The 19423-nt window shown below is 32.7% G+C and overlaps 1 protein-coding gene across 4 annotated transcripts; it reads left to right on the top strand.

Moving 5' to 3' along the window:
- The first annotated feature begins 1616 nt into the window (after window positions 1-1616).
- On the top strand, window positions 1617-18771 carry LOC110809640 (DNA binding protein). Of its 4 annotated transcripts, none has more exons than XM_088213160.1 (15): window positions 1617-1828; window positions 2064-2188; window positions 6839-6946; window positions 7031-7165; window positions 7791-8351; window positions 8595-8742; window positions 8854-9195; window positions 9633-10112; window positions 10490-11394; window positions 11496-11581; window positions 11664-11882; window positions 12736-12855; window positions 16016-16390; window positions 16877-16992; window positions 18530-18771. In XM_088213160.1, exons 2-15 carry the CDS (start codon window positions 2069-2071, stop codon window positions 18652-18654), a joined length of 3840 nt encoding a protein of 1279 aa, XP_088069286.1. In that variant the 5' UTR covers window positions 1617-1828; window positions 2064-2068; the 3' UTR covers window positions 18655-18771. The 4 variants fall into 4 exon arrangements, with proteins under 4 accessions (XP_088069286.1, XP_088069284.1, XP_088069283.1 ...); XM_088213158.1 differs by lacking the exon at window positions 1617-1828 and having other exon boundaries at window positions 1964-2188; window positions 18530-18636; window positions 18706-18771; XM_088213157.1 differs by lacking the exon at window positions 1617-1828 and having other exon boundaries at window positions 1965-2188.
- Window positions 18772-19423: the final 652 nt, after the last annotated feature.

Here is a 19423-nt window from a genome sequence, read left to right on the forward strand (position 1 = left end):
TATACATCTTTAAAAAATTACTCAGATTTCTATAAAATTATATTTTCACCAAGTATACTACAAAAAATCACTTATTGATTTTTTATAATTAGAAAATAATTCGTCGATTGACATTCAAGATAATAAGTTATGGACAAATAAGAAGGAATAAATTTTAGAAGAAGATTACTAGTATCTTAATATGCATGATAAACTGTTTTATAACGCATTAATATTATGAGAGATGAATATTTAGACTAACAAAACCTATTGATAGTGAAGGCAATATTAACTATTATGAGAGTAGCATAAGTGAAGTGCACTAATTGTCTATTTATAGAATTTAGTATTAGAAAATATAATTCTTAACTATATTTGTTAAAAACCTATAAAATATTAATCAATATAAAAATAATTCTAATAATATGTTGCGTTGCAATCTAGTATTAGGAAATATAATTCATAACTATATTTGTGTAAAACCTCTAAAGCACTAATCAATATACAAATAATTTTAATAATATATCATATTTTTTAAAAAAACAAGAGATTATTCTTTTATTAAATGATAAATTCATCTTAAAAATGTATATTTTACATACCTACAAAATATTTTCGACACTCTAATAATTTTGCATTAAAGTTTAATTTTATATAACATCTTAAATAACATTCTTAGAGTTTTCTCTTGTGAGAATTTCATAAACGTAGTGCAAAATATATAAGTTAAACTCATTTATATGATAGATAATTAATGTCTGACTTGAAAAATGATAATTTGTAGGAAATAAGAAATGAATTGAGTTTGTTGAACTATGTTCTTGCAACTTGCTTTATATCATATAAAATCTCCTTTAGTTTGTATACATGTTTAAAGAATCTAATGAATTTTTAATGCTGAGAATATGCAGATCATTTTGGAGATAATTAAAAATAAGACTATGAAAATTTTAATATCTTTAACATCATATCTTTTAAAAAATAATAATATCCAAAATTAATCTAAAAACTATGAATTTACAAATATATTAAATATTGCATTAGCGAATCATAATCTTGTCTTTAGTTGTAGACTTTCACAACTGCTTTCATTTTATATTGTTAATAGACATTAAAATATTTTTTTATTCTTTAAATAGTCTAAATTTTTTAATTAAGTTACTTTTTAGAAGGCAAGGGACGAGATCCAATTATTATTTCTTTTTAACAAAGACATCAAATTTATCACAATACTTTTATATTCAAGTCAAAGTTTAGTATAAGAGAAGGTTTGTAGTTTACTAATTGAGTTGGTAAAGATGATATTGTCTTGTAATTTACCATGTTTATTAGTGTTAAGGTCATGAAGTGGGTAAATAAATTCATATTTATGATTTGTGATAAGGTTAAACAAATAACAATAATAACAAAGTTCGCAAAAACTGAAGTTCTGGACTTGAAACTTTAAGAGAAGTATAAAAAATATATACTTATGACAGACGAAAATTTGATAAAGATAGAACTTGAAAAATAATTTAGAAATGAAGGGCATAATGAAAATAGTAGAAATTACCATTTATGAAAAGATAAGTAGGAGAAGAGATGTTAACTGCAAGGAATTGTACATGGGGTTGAGAAAAGAAGAGTTTAGGTATTGCAGGAATAAAAGTCGCAGAATGATTAAAAAAAGTAGCAGATTTCAAAATAGCCGAAAGAAGTATTGGTCGGGAATTTTGCAAGTCATGCGAGCAGCCCGAGTTCGACTCCAGGCAACAACGATACAATCCTTCTTTGCTGGCAAAGCATTTCTACGAAAAATCTCGCTTGTCTTTTTAGCGGTCTATCCGCGCTGTCAGATTCATAAATAACAGTTGAGTGCTTTTAACATTACTATTTATTATTATTATTATTATTATTTATGGAGGGAATGCATTGTTTATATTGCGTTTTTTTAGTCTTTTCCAATTTTACTTTCCCGCCATTTGAACCACTCTTTGCTCCTTGCCGGTTCCTGCATAAGGGTTGGGGTTGGGGTTGGGGTTGGGGTTTGTCTATTGATCGTTGGTTTGCTCTACATCTTTCGCAATACAATTTTCGAGTTTCAGATTCAATGGTGAAAGCTAAAGGTGAAGAAGGGAGAGGAGAAGGGAAAGCAGACGGTCTGGAAATCATATCGATTGGATCCCTTTACAATGGTCCATGGGACAAGAAATACTGGAGCTCCTCTAGGGTTCGATCTCAACTTTCTTCTTCCGTTTCGCATGCTATTATCGTGCTTTTACTATTTCAAGTCTTAGTGATTAATTGATTTTTTGTTCACATTTAAAAGTTTGACTTCCATTTCTTTTAAGAAAACCAGCGTCGTGTTTTGGTTGGAGAAATGATTCGAAAGTTGTCACTTTGTACTGATCGATTTCCGCAGTTTAAATATCTTATTAGGATTTGAGTTAGGATTAAAAACTACTACTTTTTCTAGAGAATTTTTTTTTGAAGTATTTGCTAAGAATGGTACATAATTTTGACAATTTTAAACAAAATATGCTAGTTTGAAAGGATGAGATAATTGTTTGGGTGATGTAGATTCTACTATTTTTGAAGATTTGAGCTATATCTTGTATTGACGAGCACACACTTCTATAATTTGTTGCAATAATGAGTTTCGTGACAATCAACCAGAGAGAACATGCAACTGATAGTAATTATTTGGTTTAGTTTGCCCGGTAAATTGGATTTGGATTAAAAAAAAAGTACTGGGAGCTGAACGGGTGGCTCGTTCTTTGATATGGTCAATTGTGAAAGTAATAAGGTTGTTTCACTGATGCTTGATAGACTAGTCTTTTATCCTGCTTGGTATGGTACCAGAATATTATGTATGTCCTGCTTGTTGTAACCAGTCCATGTGAAGCACTAAAAAATCTCTTAGGCCCTTTTTGACTAAAGGCATGAAGCAAATGGATGAATTTAAGGTCTTCTGGCCAGCTCTGACAGCACGAGTTAAGCTGCCACTTTTTTGATGACTCCATTGTCAAGCTTATAAATTGGCATGTTGAAGCTTGATGACGATAGATTTTTGGTTATAGAAGATGTTGGATGAAGAAGCCTAATTTTTGTTTTCTTCTTGACCCCTCATATTATAAAAACCAATGAGTGACTGGCATTTTAGCAAGAACCATCAAAAGCTAGGTTAACAAAGAAAGAGTGAGGGGGGGGGGGGGGGGGGGGAGGGAGAGGAACTGAAATGTTGAGTACACATTTGAGGCTTTTATTGTTTTTTTAATATCTCAATCTCACATTGAAAATATATATAATTAAGTCACGTATAATATTGAGTTCCATATAGTGAATCAAGTCACATATTACCAATAACTTAAGTTCAGACTTTTGAAAGGTGGTGGTTTAGTGGGTTATTAGTGTTTGGATCCAAAGTGTTACAAATGGTATCATAATACATGCCAACTTGGTGACTCTGAGCTGGTGTAACTTGGATCTTTTATCTTTTTGACTTTTGATTTGTGATTGTCCGATATGTGATGGGAACATTAATAATTTGATTAGTGGAGATTGTGATTATTATTTCCCACATAGGAAAAACATGCAATTATTGAATTTTAAGAGTTCAAGTTACACATTACCAATAATTTAAATTTGAGTTTTTGAAGGTTGGTATCTTAGGTCAAAAGAGTTGTTGGGTTAGCGGTGCTTGAATCCGGGATGTTACAATTTTCATATAGTATAGAATTTGAGTGGTTGTAGCTATGTCCATTTCTTTAGGATACTAACCTAAGTACGACGTTTGTTGTGGTTACTGGTGCAAGCAGAGACATGGTAAATGTAGTAACCGTAAAAGGAAGAGTTGCTTAATGGATTTTACTTAAAATTCTAAATAGATGAGCAATTATCTTTCTTGTTAATCCATAATTTGTTGTAATTGTATGGGTAAGGTTAGGCCTTTAGTAGCATTGAGATTTATTAAATTCTTTACATTAAATTTTTTTAGTAATAGTTAGATTTGGATTAAATTAAAACTTTATACATAGCTTTACAAGTTCAATTCTTAGGAAGCCATTATTAGTTAAGATATCGAAAATTCTCTAAATGTACTTGTCTTCTATGATTTTGTGATGCGATCATGATTTTACTAGGTTTGATGATTAAGAGATCCTAAGCATGACTCTTATACTTTTATGGTATTTTTGTTCCAATTCTTAGGTTTTGTTTCTTAGAATCTCTAGTGTTTTGTTCATTTTTTTAGGTGAAATAGGACTATAGTCTATTAGAAGGGAATAGAATAAGGTAGTAACGGAATTATGATTACATTATGTTATTTAGTTCACGAATAGTAATAGTTAATTTGAACCTTATTATTATGTTTATTTCAGTTATAAAGGATTAGACCTGTAATTAGATGTATGATCAAAATAACTTTTTATTGTATTTGGTAGAGGGTGCATTTTAATGCACTTTTACAATTATATAATACAACTAAAATAATAAATAAATAAGATTGTTCAAATAACGAATGCATAATAATTAATAATTAAAGTTCTTTAATATTGCATAACAATTAATAAACAACATGTAAGTTTTTAAATAATAAAAATAAAAAATCTAAATGTGCTCCAAACATAATCTAATTTTGATTTTGAAAAATTATGAATTGTTCATTTTTAATATATAAATTTTAATGTCTATTTGAGATTAAAAAATTATTTTTTATAAAGTTTTGGTGTTAATTTATTAGTTAATGTTACGGTGTATTAGGTATAAAGTAATATAAATTTAGGATATAACTGCGCTCAAACAAAAATGGTATTGTCAAGGGGCTGTAATCTCATGACCTCTATGCATGAATCGCAACTACAATGTCATGAACCATAATTACAATGTCTTTTGGATTTGTGATTAAGTGAACCGAACATGGTAACGTGGGGCATAATGTAGTTAGGTGATATATGCAAAAGAAAACTTAGAAGAGGACTATTCATTGTGCTTTACAAGATAAACTTCTTTTAAGTAGAGTTACTCAAGTTTAGACAAAGGCAAGGAGTGGGTTTTGAGAGCCAGTACTGATACTAACATTCTTGTAATCTGTTGGAAACTCCTCATATTTAAGTAGATCATACTATTCTTGAAAAAATTGGAGCTGGATTTAACTTTATAACCATTACGAATTTGAAATGAAAATAATGGAAAAAAGTCGGATGTTGCCAATAGGATTTACAACGGATTCAAGCCATATCACGTGGTTTCAAAGAAGCTTGCAATTCTCTCGACCTAAATCATATCATTTTTACATAAAGATCTCCTTGGATAAGTCATGATCAATAGATATGAGAGAGTCATACAGATTTTATTCTTTTGGAGATAGAAATGCACGGACAAATGATCCTTCATTATGTTGTAAAAGTCAAATTTTAATTGCATCTGTTTTGCATGAACTTGATCATGAATAGTTTTCCTTTGGTCAACCATGCTTCTCTATTGAAAGGGTAATATTAGGTTTAAAAGCTTTCTAGGTATAATAGCCAAGAGAGTGGCTTGTATCTATAACAGACTAAAGGAATTGACCTACTTCTAGAATGTGGCCTCAAGGTTTGGAAAGGCAAAACTATCATCATCATTGGTGGTAGTAGCTGCAGGACATTAAGCACTGCCATCATTATGATATATGAAACCATATACCAAGAAGATTGGAAGAAAAAGTATTTCCAACAAATGGATGAAGAGATGGCCTAGGAATAGAGGCAATAGAAAATTTTGGCTGGAATAGTTAAGGAATCAGACCGTTGAGAGTGATTCATGGTGAAAGCCAAAATTTAACTTCTTCTAGGAGCAAGATGGCTTTGATACCATATGAAGGTTATGAATGAATGAGCTCTCAATGCGTTGGTTAATTGTATAATGTTAAATTATTTGGGCATACAAAGGTATGGTAAACTCAATTCTACCGATAGAGTACAACTTAAGTACAAGAGATAAGTGGTATATTGAAACTTATCATATCCTAGTAGTTGAAGAGGTTATGTACTTCCGTGTAAACAGTCTCATGGGTGTAAGTTTCAACTTAGTGGAACTTTTTATTTTCAATTTTATTGCAGAGAATTGCTAAATAATGCTTAACTAGGCTTCGAATTTTGATTCCTTTTATTTAAAAAAAAAGATTTGGAATTTTGGTAGAACTATGGTTTGGAGGGAGAAAAAGCCTTCTGATCTAGTTAGGTGATTATATGCTTCACCTGCTTCTTAGGATGCCCAGTTGCTACAAGGTAAAAAGAGACACAAAATCTGTCATTAAATGGTATGCTGATGAAGCCTGTTTGTACAGGAGGCTGTTTGTGCCTTAAAAAGCCTAAATTGAAAATTTTTTTCTCTCATTGAAAGCATATTAGCTTTGGAAATGTAGAAAGGATCAATTGATTGATCTTTATATATATGGCTTGTCTGATGTTAAGTTTTAGTATCTGTATATGGGTATGAGAGTGACATGGTTTAAATTCTCTAATTCTATTCAGTCATTGAAAATATTTATCTACAACACTCTAGCTAACTCTACAATGGGGTAGCTTTTGGAGTAAGAAATTTAGGATTGAATGATCCTAGGATGGCAACGTTTGTACTTGTGTGTGTAGGTGTATTTTGAGAGGATACTTTTTGTGTATATCGGGTGCTTCTTTCTATGTGTAATTTCAGACAATACTTTGTATATTCAAGGATCATTTTAATTGGTAATTTGGATTTTGGCGACAACTTATAGAGTTAGCCCATTGTGCACAGAGAACTTGAATCTTCGCATGATAATTATATGCAGTATAATTTCTTCCTACATATATGTTTCACTTAGGGTCATGTTTGCTGTTGGTTTAATCTTCTTGTTTTTTAGGGTAAAGACCGTTATCCTTATCCTGTGGGTTACAAAGCCATTCGAGGTTATAATGGGAGCACATATAAGATGGAAATTCATGAAGGTGCAAAGGGGCCTTTGTTTTTGGTGGGTAGGCAGAACTTGCAGCTCTCAAATTGTGGTATCTGGCATAATCAACTAACAAAATGCAGGTTCAATAATTTTATGTAGATTAATTCTGCTGATGGACATATATCTTCTGGGCAAACTCCAGATATTGCATGGGAGCAAGTCCAGAAGACAAGTTGCCCACGCTTGAAGATATTGCACGTGAAGAGATTTTCGAGCAAGATAGATGGTGTGGAGGTATACTTAATACTTTTGAAATCACTCTGCTGAAAACCTAGTTCAAGATAAATTTGTTTACAATGATCCATATTTTGAAATCACTTACCTTGATTGGAAATTTCATCCTTTCGTAATAGTTAGAAAAGAATTTTGCATGAGAATCACAAATATGAAAATTTAGGGATTTATAGATAGTCATGATTACACCTCCACCCATCCTGCGGAGGAAGGATAATTAGCAGCTGACAGTGCATGAATTCTCTTCATCATCTAGTCAACTCTGTTGCTTCACATGTACATTAAGGTTCATCTCACTGGGGCATTTACTGAAGAGACGAACAAATAATATTACCAAGGTTTTCAAGTAATCTGGATAAGATGGAGCATATTGAATAACTATTCTGAGCGATCTGTTTGAGTATCTTATGCTGCTTCTGTTACTATATTATGACAACCGTGCTTTTTGGCAATGCTGGATAATTTTTTACTTCAATCTGGTAATAGATGGCTAAACTCAGAGATCATTTTCTGTTTATTTATCTTTATCCTTCATGTTCAGTTTCAGAAATGTCTATTCTTTGGTGAAAAGAATCCATAAGATTAAGTGAAACTACATTCCTCCTGTCTTGCATGTGATTTGCAGTTTTTCGGGTTTAAAAATCCATTTGTCCAAAGATTGCTTCGGGAACTGGTGGCCAATGTCAACCGAACATCAGAATCGAGTCTGTTATCTTCAAGTTTTTGCAACAAGCCTGGTAAACTTGAAGATGCTAATCTATATGCAGATGCACGTACAAATCTCAATTTATTGTCATACTTGGCTAAACCACAAAGTAGAAAGAAGAGAAGTAGGAGATCAGGAATTGCAAATAAAAAGTTAGCAAGTACGGCAGGCCTTAAAAGACCACGAACTCAAGATTTTTCATCTAATCTTGAGGCTTCAGATTTGGAAGAAAAGAATAAGAGAAATGAAAAGGAGAATTTTGTGTTTCCCTCTTCTTCAAAAGTAAAAAATGATCTTTGTAGACTTCCAGGAGGATCTCCATCAAGAATTCAGTTGAAACCTATACCTTCAGAATCTAAAGGTGACTTTCAATTGGAATCAGTTCCCCTATATGATCAGCTCAGGGAGGAGGTTGTCACTGATCAAGAGGATATTGAGCTCAGGAGAAGCACTGTGGCAGCCAACAATTTGTCAAAAGAGGTAACATCAGCAAATGCATCTTCCCTATTATAAAATTTCCTAAGAAGATATTCAACTAAAAATTCCTTGATTTTCTCTATGTATACATACCCTTATATTCGTATGTTTTCTCACAGTATTTAGGTCATTGCAATAATGCGCTATTTTATCGAAGTACTCAAACTGTTGCGTCTGAATGTTATCTGCAATCATGGTTCTTTAACCAATTGGTTTAGATAAAGAAGCATTCTTAATTTCTCTCAGAATGATAGGTCACAAGATACTGAGGATAAAGGTTCCTGTTTACCAATGGTAATAGAAAGCACAGCTGGAGATGCACCAGTTCCCAAAGATTGCCCAGCCATAGATGAAGCCAATGTTTATGCACCTGATACATTAGACTTTCTGCAAGGTAATCTTTAGTAGACAATTATTCTGATCAATAAAGTTCTTGCTCTAAAATTTCGGCAACACAGCATCATTTTCCTCCCCCCAAACGGTTATTGACAGCAGTTGCATGCAGATGAAATGTCTGCCTCAAGTATCGGGGATAAAAGTATTGGTCCTATAAAAGAAGGATTGACAGATGCTTATATGATCGTTAATGAAGGATTGGTGTCTGAATTGCACCCAGAAGAAGAGACAGTTACATCTGTTTCGAATGTTAGTTTGAGTTATTTTGATTTAGCTGGTGAAGCAATTACAAAGTCAATGATGACCCTTCTACTTCCCCAAGCAATCCCTCTGTTGAAGAAGGCATCAGCGAAGGAAATGGCAACAATCACCCCTTCAGAAATGCCTTGCAGGGCAACTTTCAGTGAGGAAAATAATGAAACTACCAATTTTGCAGATATTCCATCTCTTGGTACAGTTAAAACACCAAAACCTCATTGTTTGCTAGTGTTTTTGCTGCTAACTTATGGTAGTTTGATTTTAACTTTTACATAATAGAGGCGAAACAGTTTTCCTAAAAGCTTAAATTGATTGAAGATAACCTGATTTATTATTTATATATTAATATGGCCATTTAAGCTTTCTAGGTTGAAGGATGTGGATCTATCAAAGACTCATGGTATGTAATGCTACAATTAATGAGAGAAATTGGAAAATGGCTGTCAGATTTGAATACTAGATTTTTTGTTTCGATACCATGTTAAATAACGAAGTTAAAGTAGATATATCTTTTAAAAGTTTTAGGTTAATAGTGAAGGACCCGGTCTATTATTTATACTTAACATCAACCATGATTAGATTCTATCATATCATGTTTCCTACAACTGGAATTTTCTGTTAAACTTGCAGCCACTCTAACTGAGGGAGCACATGTTGAAAAGGAGGAGATGCAAATTCAAAATGTCAGTCCAGATTCAGTTGTCCCAAGTTTTGAACATTCCAAATCTGTTGTCCTTGACAGTCATGATAAAGATCTGGATGGGTTTCAAACGAATTACCAGGTGGCAATGATATCTCATGGTGAGGATGTTGCTCTTGGTAATGTTGAGAAAGACACATGTCCAACCACTATGCATGAACAGCTTGCTGGCGCCAATGCACAGAACTTGTCTGTTTTTACTCCTGAGACTAGTGGGAGCAAAACTCTCTTCTTTTATGGCAACACACACATGGTTTTGAACAGAAAGCTTCTGGAGGCTGATATATCCAAGCCTCTACTCAGCAAGTCTGAAGGACTCCAAGAAGAGTCTAAAGATTTGGACAGAAACTTAGTACATAGTGAATGTTACATTGAAAAGGACCTCAAGAATGTGCTAGATCCTGCTGAAGGTAATAGTAATTTTGCCAAAAAATTTATCCTCTTGAAGATGATCTTATAAAAGTAAAATTTTCTTGGAAGTTCTATAATTATTGACAAGATATCCCAAAAAATTGATGTAATCACTTCAGTCTGCTCTGCCATGTCAGCCAATTTTGTTCCACAAGCTTCCAATTAACTTGGTATTATTATGGCATCTTGTTTCTGGCACACAAGCCAAAGAAACTAACCTTACAATCAAGGGTTTCCATCATCAATTTGATTAGTGCATAAAAATTATTCTCTTTCATTATGTAAACAACTTTTTGGAATGTCTGGATTTTTTATTATTGAGCTATCCAGGGAATTCTAATTTTAATAATGTCAATAATCACATTTGTTGATATAGGTGATACTAGCCTGAGAAACATGGGCAGTAGTGTGAGATTTTCAAAGAAAGACATCAATGTTAATGCAGATCCTGCTGAAACTGGCTCCTCTATTCAAGCCCTGCATAAAGTGTATACCAGAAATAAAGTTTCCAGTCAAGATCATTTGGTAGGAAAGTATAGTGGTCCAGATCCTCCCTCTGAAAGCAGTATGATGTGCAGAAATATTGATGATAATTGTGTAACTGAAACCTTTTCTGGCAGTAGAACTCTGCTTCTTTCAGATGTTCATCATGTGAGATCTAATTATGACAGACCACCGAAAGGTGATCCTTTCCGTGTTGAAATCAGTCTTGAAGGACAACTCCATAGTTCGAATATGGAGAAAATGACATCAAAATCGAAAATTGTATCAAACAGTACAGGTGCTATATCACAGAATTCAACGTTGATTCATGGTTCTGAAGACAAAGACATGTTGCAACCTTTTGATTCATCTGTTCTGCATTTTGAGGAAAGGCAAGCCCATAGTGAGAACGAGATGGTTGTGCATGAAAACCTTGCAGCACCACGTCTATCTCAAAAATTGGGCATAAGTCACTGCAGAGAAAATGCATCCAAGTCTGTGGGAGATATAGCTAGTTCAGGTTCGAAGTCTGTTAGGGACTTGGCTTTCAACAATGATATAGAAGGCATTGCTGAGCTTGTTGGGTGCTATTTACACCCAATGCCAATTTGTTCGGTATTGCTGAACATTACAGAGAATGAAATCTACATTTGTGCTTCGTGTGGCCTTTTGATCAATAAAAAGAGAACCCTGTTTGTTTACAAAATAGTTGTTAAAGAACCATGGGAAGGAAGCCCTTCTTTTCTTGGTCATACATCAGTATTGTTGCCATCTTCCCAAGAAAACTTTGACAGAGAAGTAAGTTGTTACAAACTGCATTTCTGCGATTTCTGTTATAGTTGATATATGCATGCACATATTATGTGTTTACTTCTGACGTCTTTCCTACTCTTCATTAGATTTTAGAGGAAAAATCAGGTTTGCAGTTCAGTCCAGATGGCCAGCATCTAATTTTACTTGACAGCATAAAAACTCCTAACTGCAGGTTGATTCTTCTCTATCAAATATTAGTTATATCAATGAAACCCAGTAATCTTAGTGTTAATGTGCAGTGCATTTCATTGCAGGCAAGGGATAATTGATTGTTCGTGCTCTACTTGTATGTCAGACTGCTTTCTGGGCAATGCAGTGAAGATTGTGCAAGTAAAACATGGGCATGTTTCTGTTGTGACAAAACTGAAAACAGTTGCATGTGTCCGGTGTATATTGGTTTGCAATCCTAGCCATCTCATTGCTGGTGGAGACAACGGAAGGCTGCATCTATGGGTCATGAATTCAACATGGAGGTGATGTATTTTGCAAATACATACCCACTAGATTTACATTCTGTTCTCTGAGTAATCACCATGGATCTGTCTCTTTGTTTTATACCTTAAAAGGCTGATGTGCATATTATGACCTTGAATTGGTTGCTGTGTCAAACTATTTCATTGTTTTGGATCGTGTCTTTTCTTTTGGCTTTAAGCAAAAAGTCATTAGCTACATAACTTGGATGCCAAAAAAATGAATAGCGCTCATCTATTGAATAAAGGTTTCTTTTTTTTTCACTTGTATCATAGCATCATTAATGCACCCCTTTCTATTTTTATGTATGTGGAGAAATTTTTCCACATAAATTCCTCAACGTTTAGTAATAAGATAGACATAATCGTATTTGTATCTCATTTTAGTATTTATCCTCTTGTGCAGCTTACTCCTTTTATGCTTCTGATAGTTGTATGTTGCTATATGTATAGCACGCTATCAGTAGTAGTATCTCAGAGGAAACTTACTCATAAAACCTACATAATATCAAAGTTTGAGGTTCAAAATTTGAATATTCCCTCCTGTTTTTTTATGCAATTTCTCCTATTTATCAGTTTCATGTTTCCATCTATCTCTCTTCTGTCAGTCGGCCTGATCACTGTGTGCAGTATCGCTTTTATGTGAGTGAATGTTAGAATACAACATATGTAACAAGTTGGTTGCAACTTATTGTTTAACATTTAGAACCGTAACTGAATGCACCATTTTACTGAAACTTCATTTCACTTTTGTTTCCTGTTCTCTTTGCTCCATGTTTTCTTATGTGAGATTGAAATGATATAGATGTATTGCAGAAATATGGATTAATTTATTTTGCATTTTTACCATTTGCAGTGCCCAAACAGGAGAATTTGTGATTCCAGTTAATCATTCATGCATTGTGGAGTTGAAAAGAATCCCAAGGTCTGCCCATCTGGTTATTGGTCATAATGGTTTTGGAGAATTTAGTCTATGGTATGTAGATCTCTCCTTAAGGTTTATATTCTTTTATCAAGATAATGAATTTTGGTAATCTCTAATGTTATACTTGGAACAAATGATCTCTACAAAGAAACATAGAATTTATTTGTGCATCTACATTTTTTATGTCTAGAAAGGCAGATAAAATATAGATTTCCAAACTCTAGTACAATTCATTTGTTTCAAGTGTAAGCCTTAAATTGTTTCTCATCATTCAAATTTGTAGATAACTCATATATTCAAATATGCTTGATTTGACTTTGTTTCATCCACATTTTGTTATATCTCAATCACAATTCCATGTTTTGCTTAAACCCACAAGGTTTGTTCTTGATGTTTATTGAACATAATAACAGATTTTTCTTTTTAAATTTATTTCTTGTACAGCGCATAATAATATTTGGTTCTTGGGTGCTTCCTCTTCTCACCTTCTAAAACTAGGGGATTGTTGTTATTATATATATATTTTCTTTGGGGGGTTGGGATTATGTTTTCCTGCCGTCTTCTACAAATCATGAATTCAAACATTCCACTGCAAAGGTGTATTTGCTTCATTTTTTGTTCAATTCGTAATTAATTTTTGCTGTAACTTATATATTAGTCTTAATTTGTATAATTAAAACATAATTTGTTGTGATTTGAGTTGCCATCACCTTCACTTTTAATTCTCTTACGGTGGAAATTTGATTCTTAGATCAGCAAAGAATTCAAAGTGAGTTAGTAGTAATTTAAACACAACAAATTATGTTCTAATTATGTGTACTAAGGCTAATGTTCTTTATGGTAAAATAAAATAAATCAAAAGCGTAACAAGGAGGTATAACCCATCTGCAAAAAACTACAAAGAGAAAATTTTGATTGTTAAGATTTGTTCGCTTTTACTTTCTACAGCTTGTGAGGAATGAATGTGTTTCTCTTTGGATATTAGGGTCTTATATGTACAATTTTATATGAGTAATAAAAGGAAATACAATTAATTATAAAGAGAATGGTTCATTGCTAATATATCCTTTAATGTACTAAATATACTCTTCCCAATACTCTCTCTCAAGCTAGCGGAATTAGATAGTATCCACTCCCAACTTGGTAATAATTGTCTACAATCCAGGATTGCTCAATTCTTTAGTCAACATATTGGCAAGTTGCAAAATGGTGGGTATAAAAAGTGTGTATCAACCCACTATCCAAATTTTCCTTGACGAAGTGCCTGTTGACTCCAATGTGGTTGGTTTTATCATGTTATACTGAATTGTGAGTGATACTAATTAGCAACTTATTGTCACAGTAGACTCTTATAAGCCCATCCTATTTATTTTCCAGACTTTCGGGATCATTTTTAACAGTAGGAGCTTACATACTTCTTGCATTACTGCTTTGAATGTTAACTCTGTAATAGACTGGGCAACCATATTCTACTTCTTACTTCTCCAAAGAAGATACAATAATCAGTAGTAGATCTTCTGTCTACTAATGATCTTGTTTGATTTGCATCAATGTATGTTTTAAAAAATAGCCCATTGTTTCTTTAAACATAATTTCCTTCCCTGGTGTACCTGCAAATAGTAGAGTATTTTGTAGGCAGTTTGTAGGTATACTTTTTTGCGCTTGTGCATGAACTGGTTTACTACACTTATTGCATGAGCGATCTTAGGCTTGGTATGCGATAATATATCAATTTTCTAACCAGTCTCTCTTATATTTCTCTGTCAACTTCTTTCTCTTCTTCTGCTAATCCCAGTTTATGATTGGATCAATTGAGGTGCCAGCAGACTTGTAGGTAATCTTGCTGGTTTACTTTAGAAGATTAGTGACATACTTTTGTTGTGATACGAATATTCCGAATTTCGAATAAGCTACTTCTATCCGAAAAAATAATAATAATTTTTTTAATATTTAATCTTAAATTCTCTAGTTAAACATTTTTTAAGCACTGTTTTTTTTTATTTATCATTACCTGTTATAATTATGTCATCTATATATATATATATTAGCAGAACTGTAACTTCCTAAATCTGAGTGTTTAATGAATAAGGTATGATCTCTCTAACTTTGTTTGTATCCCATGGACAGCGTCACTTTTAAATCTTCCAAACTATGCTTGAAGAGATTGCTTGAGTCTGGATAGTGCCTTACTTAGCTTGCATACCTTATATTGTTCTTATTCCTTTGGTAAATTTGGGGGAAATTTGCATGTAAATTTCTTCTAATTCTCCATTTAGGAAGACATTTTTTTTTTACATCAAATTGTTGCAACTACCAATTAAAATTTTCAGCCAAGGACAGTAGGACATGTATTATATTCATCTTTACAGTCGGTGCAAATATCTTTTGGTAATTGATTCTATAGGTCTGTGTATGCCATTTGACCACCAATTTTGTCTTGTAGCTCTCTGTAGTTCTATTCAATTTGTACTTTATAGCAAGTACTCACTTACACCATACTGGTCTCTTTCTCATACTTGCTTCAATTATATTGTCTGCATTTCGACATTCATAGAGTTTTTTCATTCTTCACAGGTTAAAGCATCAGATAGTGTGTTAGGAATTGACATTGCATTCCAACCCAAAAGAAAGTTCTTGTTAGATGAGGATCTGGAGAAGAATGAATTGTTGTGTATTTTATTAAGTATTAGGGACTTACATATACAAGTCTCAAGCAATTATACAATATGCAAACTTTAGATGGGTTAGCCCAGCTTTACTATTGCCATCTCCCACCACAGAGCCTCCTAATAAAATTCAAATCCGTATTACCATCAGATTGCTGTGGCATGGAAGTAGAAACTGATTGTAAAGTTATTTGGTGTAGGGCCAGCAATGGAGAAGATGACAGACGAAAGTTGTCTCTTGATGAAAATATTAGATTATTGTTTTATCTTTCTCAGTTCTAAATTCATTCTTTTCTTTTCTATTCTTTTGTGTTGTTAGTCTGCTGGTGAAGATTTTGGAACACACTTTTTGGCGTCTTCCTATGTCCCTTTTTCTTCTCTTTCATGTTCTAATGAGTAAAATGCACTAATGCACTAAGCTCTTTGATAGTCTTGCTTTCTCATGCCATTCGTTGTTTTCTTTACTCCTTTTTTTTTTCTTCATTCAATTATTTATCATTCTATTGATTTTACCTCTCTCCGATAAGTTAAGTAATAGAATGCAGGTTTGTTTCTTTCAGGGATATTTCAAAACGAGTCTTGGTGTCAACATTTTCCACTCAATGCACTTCAGTTTATCAGTTCTTTCCAGTCAGTTTATTTAGCTGGCACCCTGCTTTCAGTCACTCTGCTATTAAGGGAAATGTTGATGGAATAATGGTTGCCACAAAAATGTGGTTTTCAGAGTTTCATGAAAATTCTGCCATAATGCCAACTGATGGAGAAGATATTGCCATTTGGCTTCTTGTCTGTACTCCCTCTGACCCTGATGCCCAACAAAACTGTATATCAAGCCCCTGGCAAACAGATCCTGCCAGGTGCTGGAGGCTAGCTTTGTTGGTGAAAGATGTGGTGATCTTTGGAAGTGCACTGGATCCCAGGTGCGTTTAATTTCTTTTCATACTTACTAAATAGGGTTTTCAATTTCTTAGCATCGAGGACTTACTTCATACTGTTCTCCTTTACTTCTTTTTCAGTAGCAGTTGATCAATCTGTTTATATGCTTGCAGTCAGTCACCTATTGGTCTTACCATTGGTTTAGTGCTCTATATACTAGTGATGAGTGGTAAGAAATATGCAAATTTACACGGGATATGAAATGGACATCATAATAACTTCACTGGCTGTCATGCGCTTGTCTAATCCAAAATAAATTGCTGGTATAATAACGGGATGAATCAGTTGAAACAAATTTCGTATTAGACTTTAAGAGTGCTAAACAATAATGATAAATGCATCACATTTTTGCAGTGATGGTACGAATTGATACCAGCCAATGGTGTATATTTGTTCTAATTAAGCTTGGCTGTTGTGGACATGCTTTTTTAAACTTCACTTAAAAGTATTAGTTGTGGAACTCTGTGCAGTGCTATTGTCGCTAGTGCATCATCTGGTCATGGGATCATCGGCACGCAAGATGGACTTGTCTACATGTGGGAATTGTCCACTGGAACAAGACTTGGCACTCTGCATGATTTCAAAGGTATGACTAAGTCATTGTGCAGATTTCAATTGATACTCTGTTTCATGATTTAGAAGCATTATTTCATTTATATCCATTTGCATTCATTTTGTATTTTTTATCATATGATAGTGCTCAGACTTATTATTTTAGTGTGTCTACACACGATATTGGAATGGGTATGATATGCAGTCCAGCACATCTTGTGAATGTGAGATCTAAAACTAGAGGTAATAATATGTAATAATACAAAGACCACGGAAAAGACTCTTATAGTAGAAATTGAAAACTTGAAAACAACACACAATAGAAATACATATTCTTGAATGTCTAAATTTTAATAATAATAAATTCTTAATTGATTGTAGATTATTAGTTAGTATTATTTATTTAACTTTAAATATAAAATTATTATTTTTTGTGCAAAAAACTGCATTTTGTTATGTACATGACTTCATTATAATTTTCTACAAGTTTATATTAATTTCTTAATTTTTAAATTAAATGTATTTAAGTATTTGTATTTTATCTGTGAACTCTTATTGATCGGGTCTGTGGATTTTTAATTATGAACATTATCAAATCAAACACTTAAATCTGTATAGAATACTTGCGAATGAGTTTCTATAACATAAATTTTAAATTATGGGTATCGAAATAGTTGTGAACATAAGTAAATATGTGCATGCACACACATATAGATGTATATCATATAGTAATTTTTTTTGAAGGGGGTGAGGGAAGGGAAGAGGTAGATGACCTTTTAATTGCTTTATGAGTTAAATCCGATTGTCTGTCTCTCACTTTGGTACTCAAATATTTGAAGATTATATTGCAACATGGCATTAAGATGAACGCTTATCAACAACACTATCAATCAATCCAGTTTGCATCTAAGAATTTGCATTGATGTAAAAGAGTAGAATATATTATGAAATTTAGACATAGTTTAACTACAATGAGCAAAATTCTATTAAAATTTGATAACAAAAATTTAGGCTATATAACAAAAATTTAGAAGTATTATGAAATTCATTTACAAATTTACACTTAATTCAATTAGTAGAAGTTATAGAATTTATTTACAAATTTATATTTAATTCAATTAGGAGATGTTGTAACTTACACTAAATGACAAATTAAATTCAAATGAAAAGTAGTATAGTTTCTAGAAAAAATAAAATATAGAATATATTGTTTTAATTTACATGAAATGTTATAAGAATTCAATCTTTTCATCTTTTTGACCATCCCTCTTTATCATCTTATACTTGAAATAGTGTGAACTCGTAACAAATTTTACACAGTACTTTATTTATTCTAAACATAGGGTTACACTTTATATAGCTGCAAAAAGACCATTTTAGGTTTTAAGATCACATTAGCACTCTGGTTTTGCAATTTTTTAAAATTTTCATTAGTTACATATATTTTAATTGGTTAAACACAAAAATATCAAAAATAAAAATTCAATGCAGATTTTTACAAATGTAAAAAGTTCAATCTATAGCCAATTTACATCTGATGAGAGATTATTGTGACTTAAAACTGATATCAGGGAGCATTATTTCGTGCATTGCAACCGATGATGATGATTCGGAACCAGGTGTGTTGGGTATTGGTGGCGATGATGGTAAGCTTCTGGTATATCGTCACTCCCGAAAGGTAAGCTGTAGACAGTAAGGAAACCAAGCAAGTTAATTAGCTGCCACAATAACTTTGGCTTTCTCGTAGATTCCAGCCTGATCGGGTGACCAAGTTTCTCAAGTATGTTTGTTCATCTGTGTCACAAAATGTAAAGTTTCTCTTCCTTCTCGTTTTGTTTTCCTTTCTCACATTGCTTTAAATGCTTTATATATCACATAATTCCAGTAAATACAGAATGAAACCGGATCCAAACAGAAGACAATTAATAAAAGTAGACTCAGATTCCAATATAAACGTCTAACTTGTCCCATGCCTTTACCTTTCTCTCCTGCTATTTCTTTTTCTTTCTGCTAAATCTGTATTTTTTTTTTTTTTTTGTTTGGTTTGGTTTTCCGAATTACGTTTAATTTTCCATAGAATAAACTGCTAGCAAATGACAGTAGGAGCTATAATCAGAGATGCTTGAAATTCCGGTGATCAAGGCATGATCTTGTACTTCAGAACCGGTCATGTCCCGACTACCCTTGGTAACCATCTTCAGCATTGATATGAAATTAAATAAATAAACCCTAAATTTTCACGGCTTCCCTTAAAAATCTCTTTTCTTCTTGTGAGCCGTAGGGTTCGTCATTCATAAAGAGCATATTACCTAATTGATGTCGTTTAGGTGTCTCACCGCTTGGGTGAAGTTGTATTCAAGCCATTGTTCGACACTGGTATTTAAGAACTGTGTTGCATTTTTATTAGGAATCAGTTTTAATTATTTATGTAATTTATAATAGTTTTTTATTTAAATTTTTTTAAA

This window comes from Carica papaya, chromosome 2, assembly GCF_054855325.1.
Source record: "Carica papaya isolate Zhongbai chromosome 2, ASM5485532v1, whole genome shotgun sequence".
In the NCBI taxonomy this organism is placed as follows: domain Eukaryota; kingdom Viridiplantae; phylum Streptophyta; class Magnoliopsida; order Brassicales; family Caricaceae; genus Carica; species Carica papaya.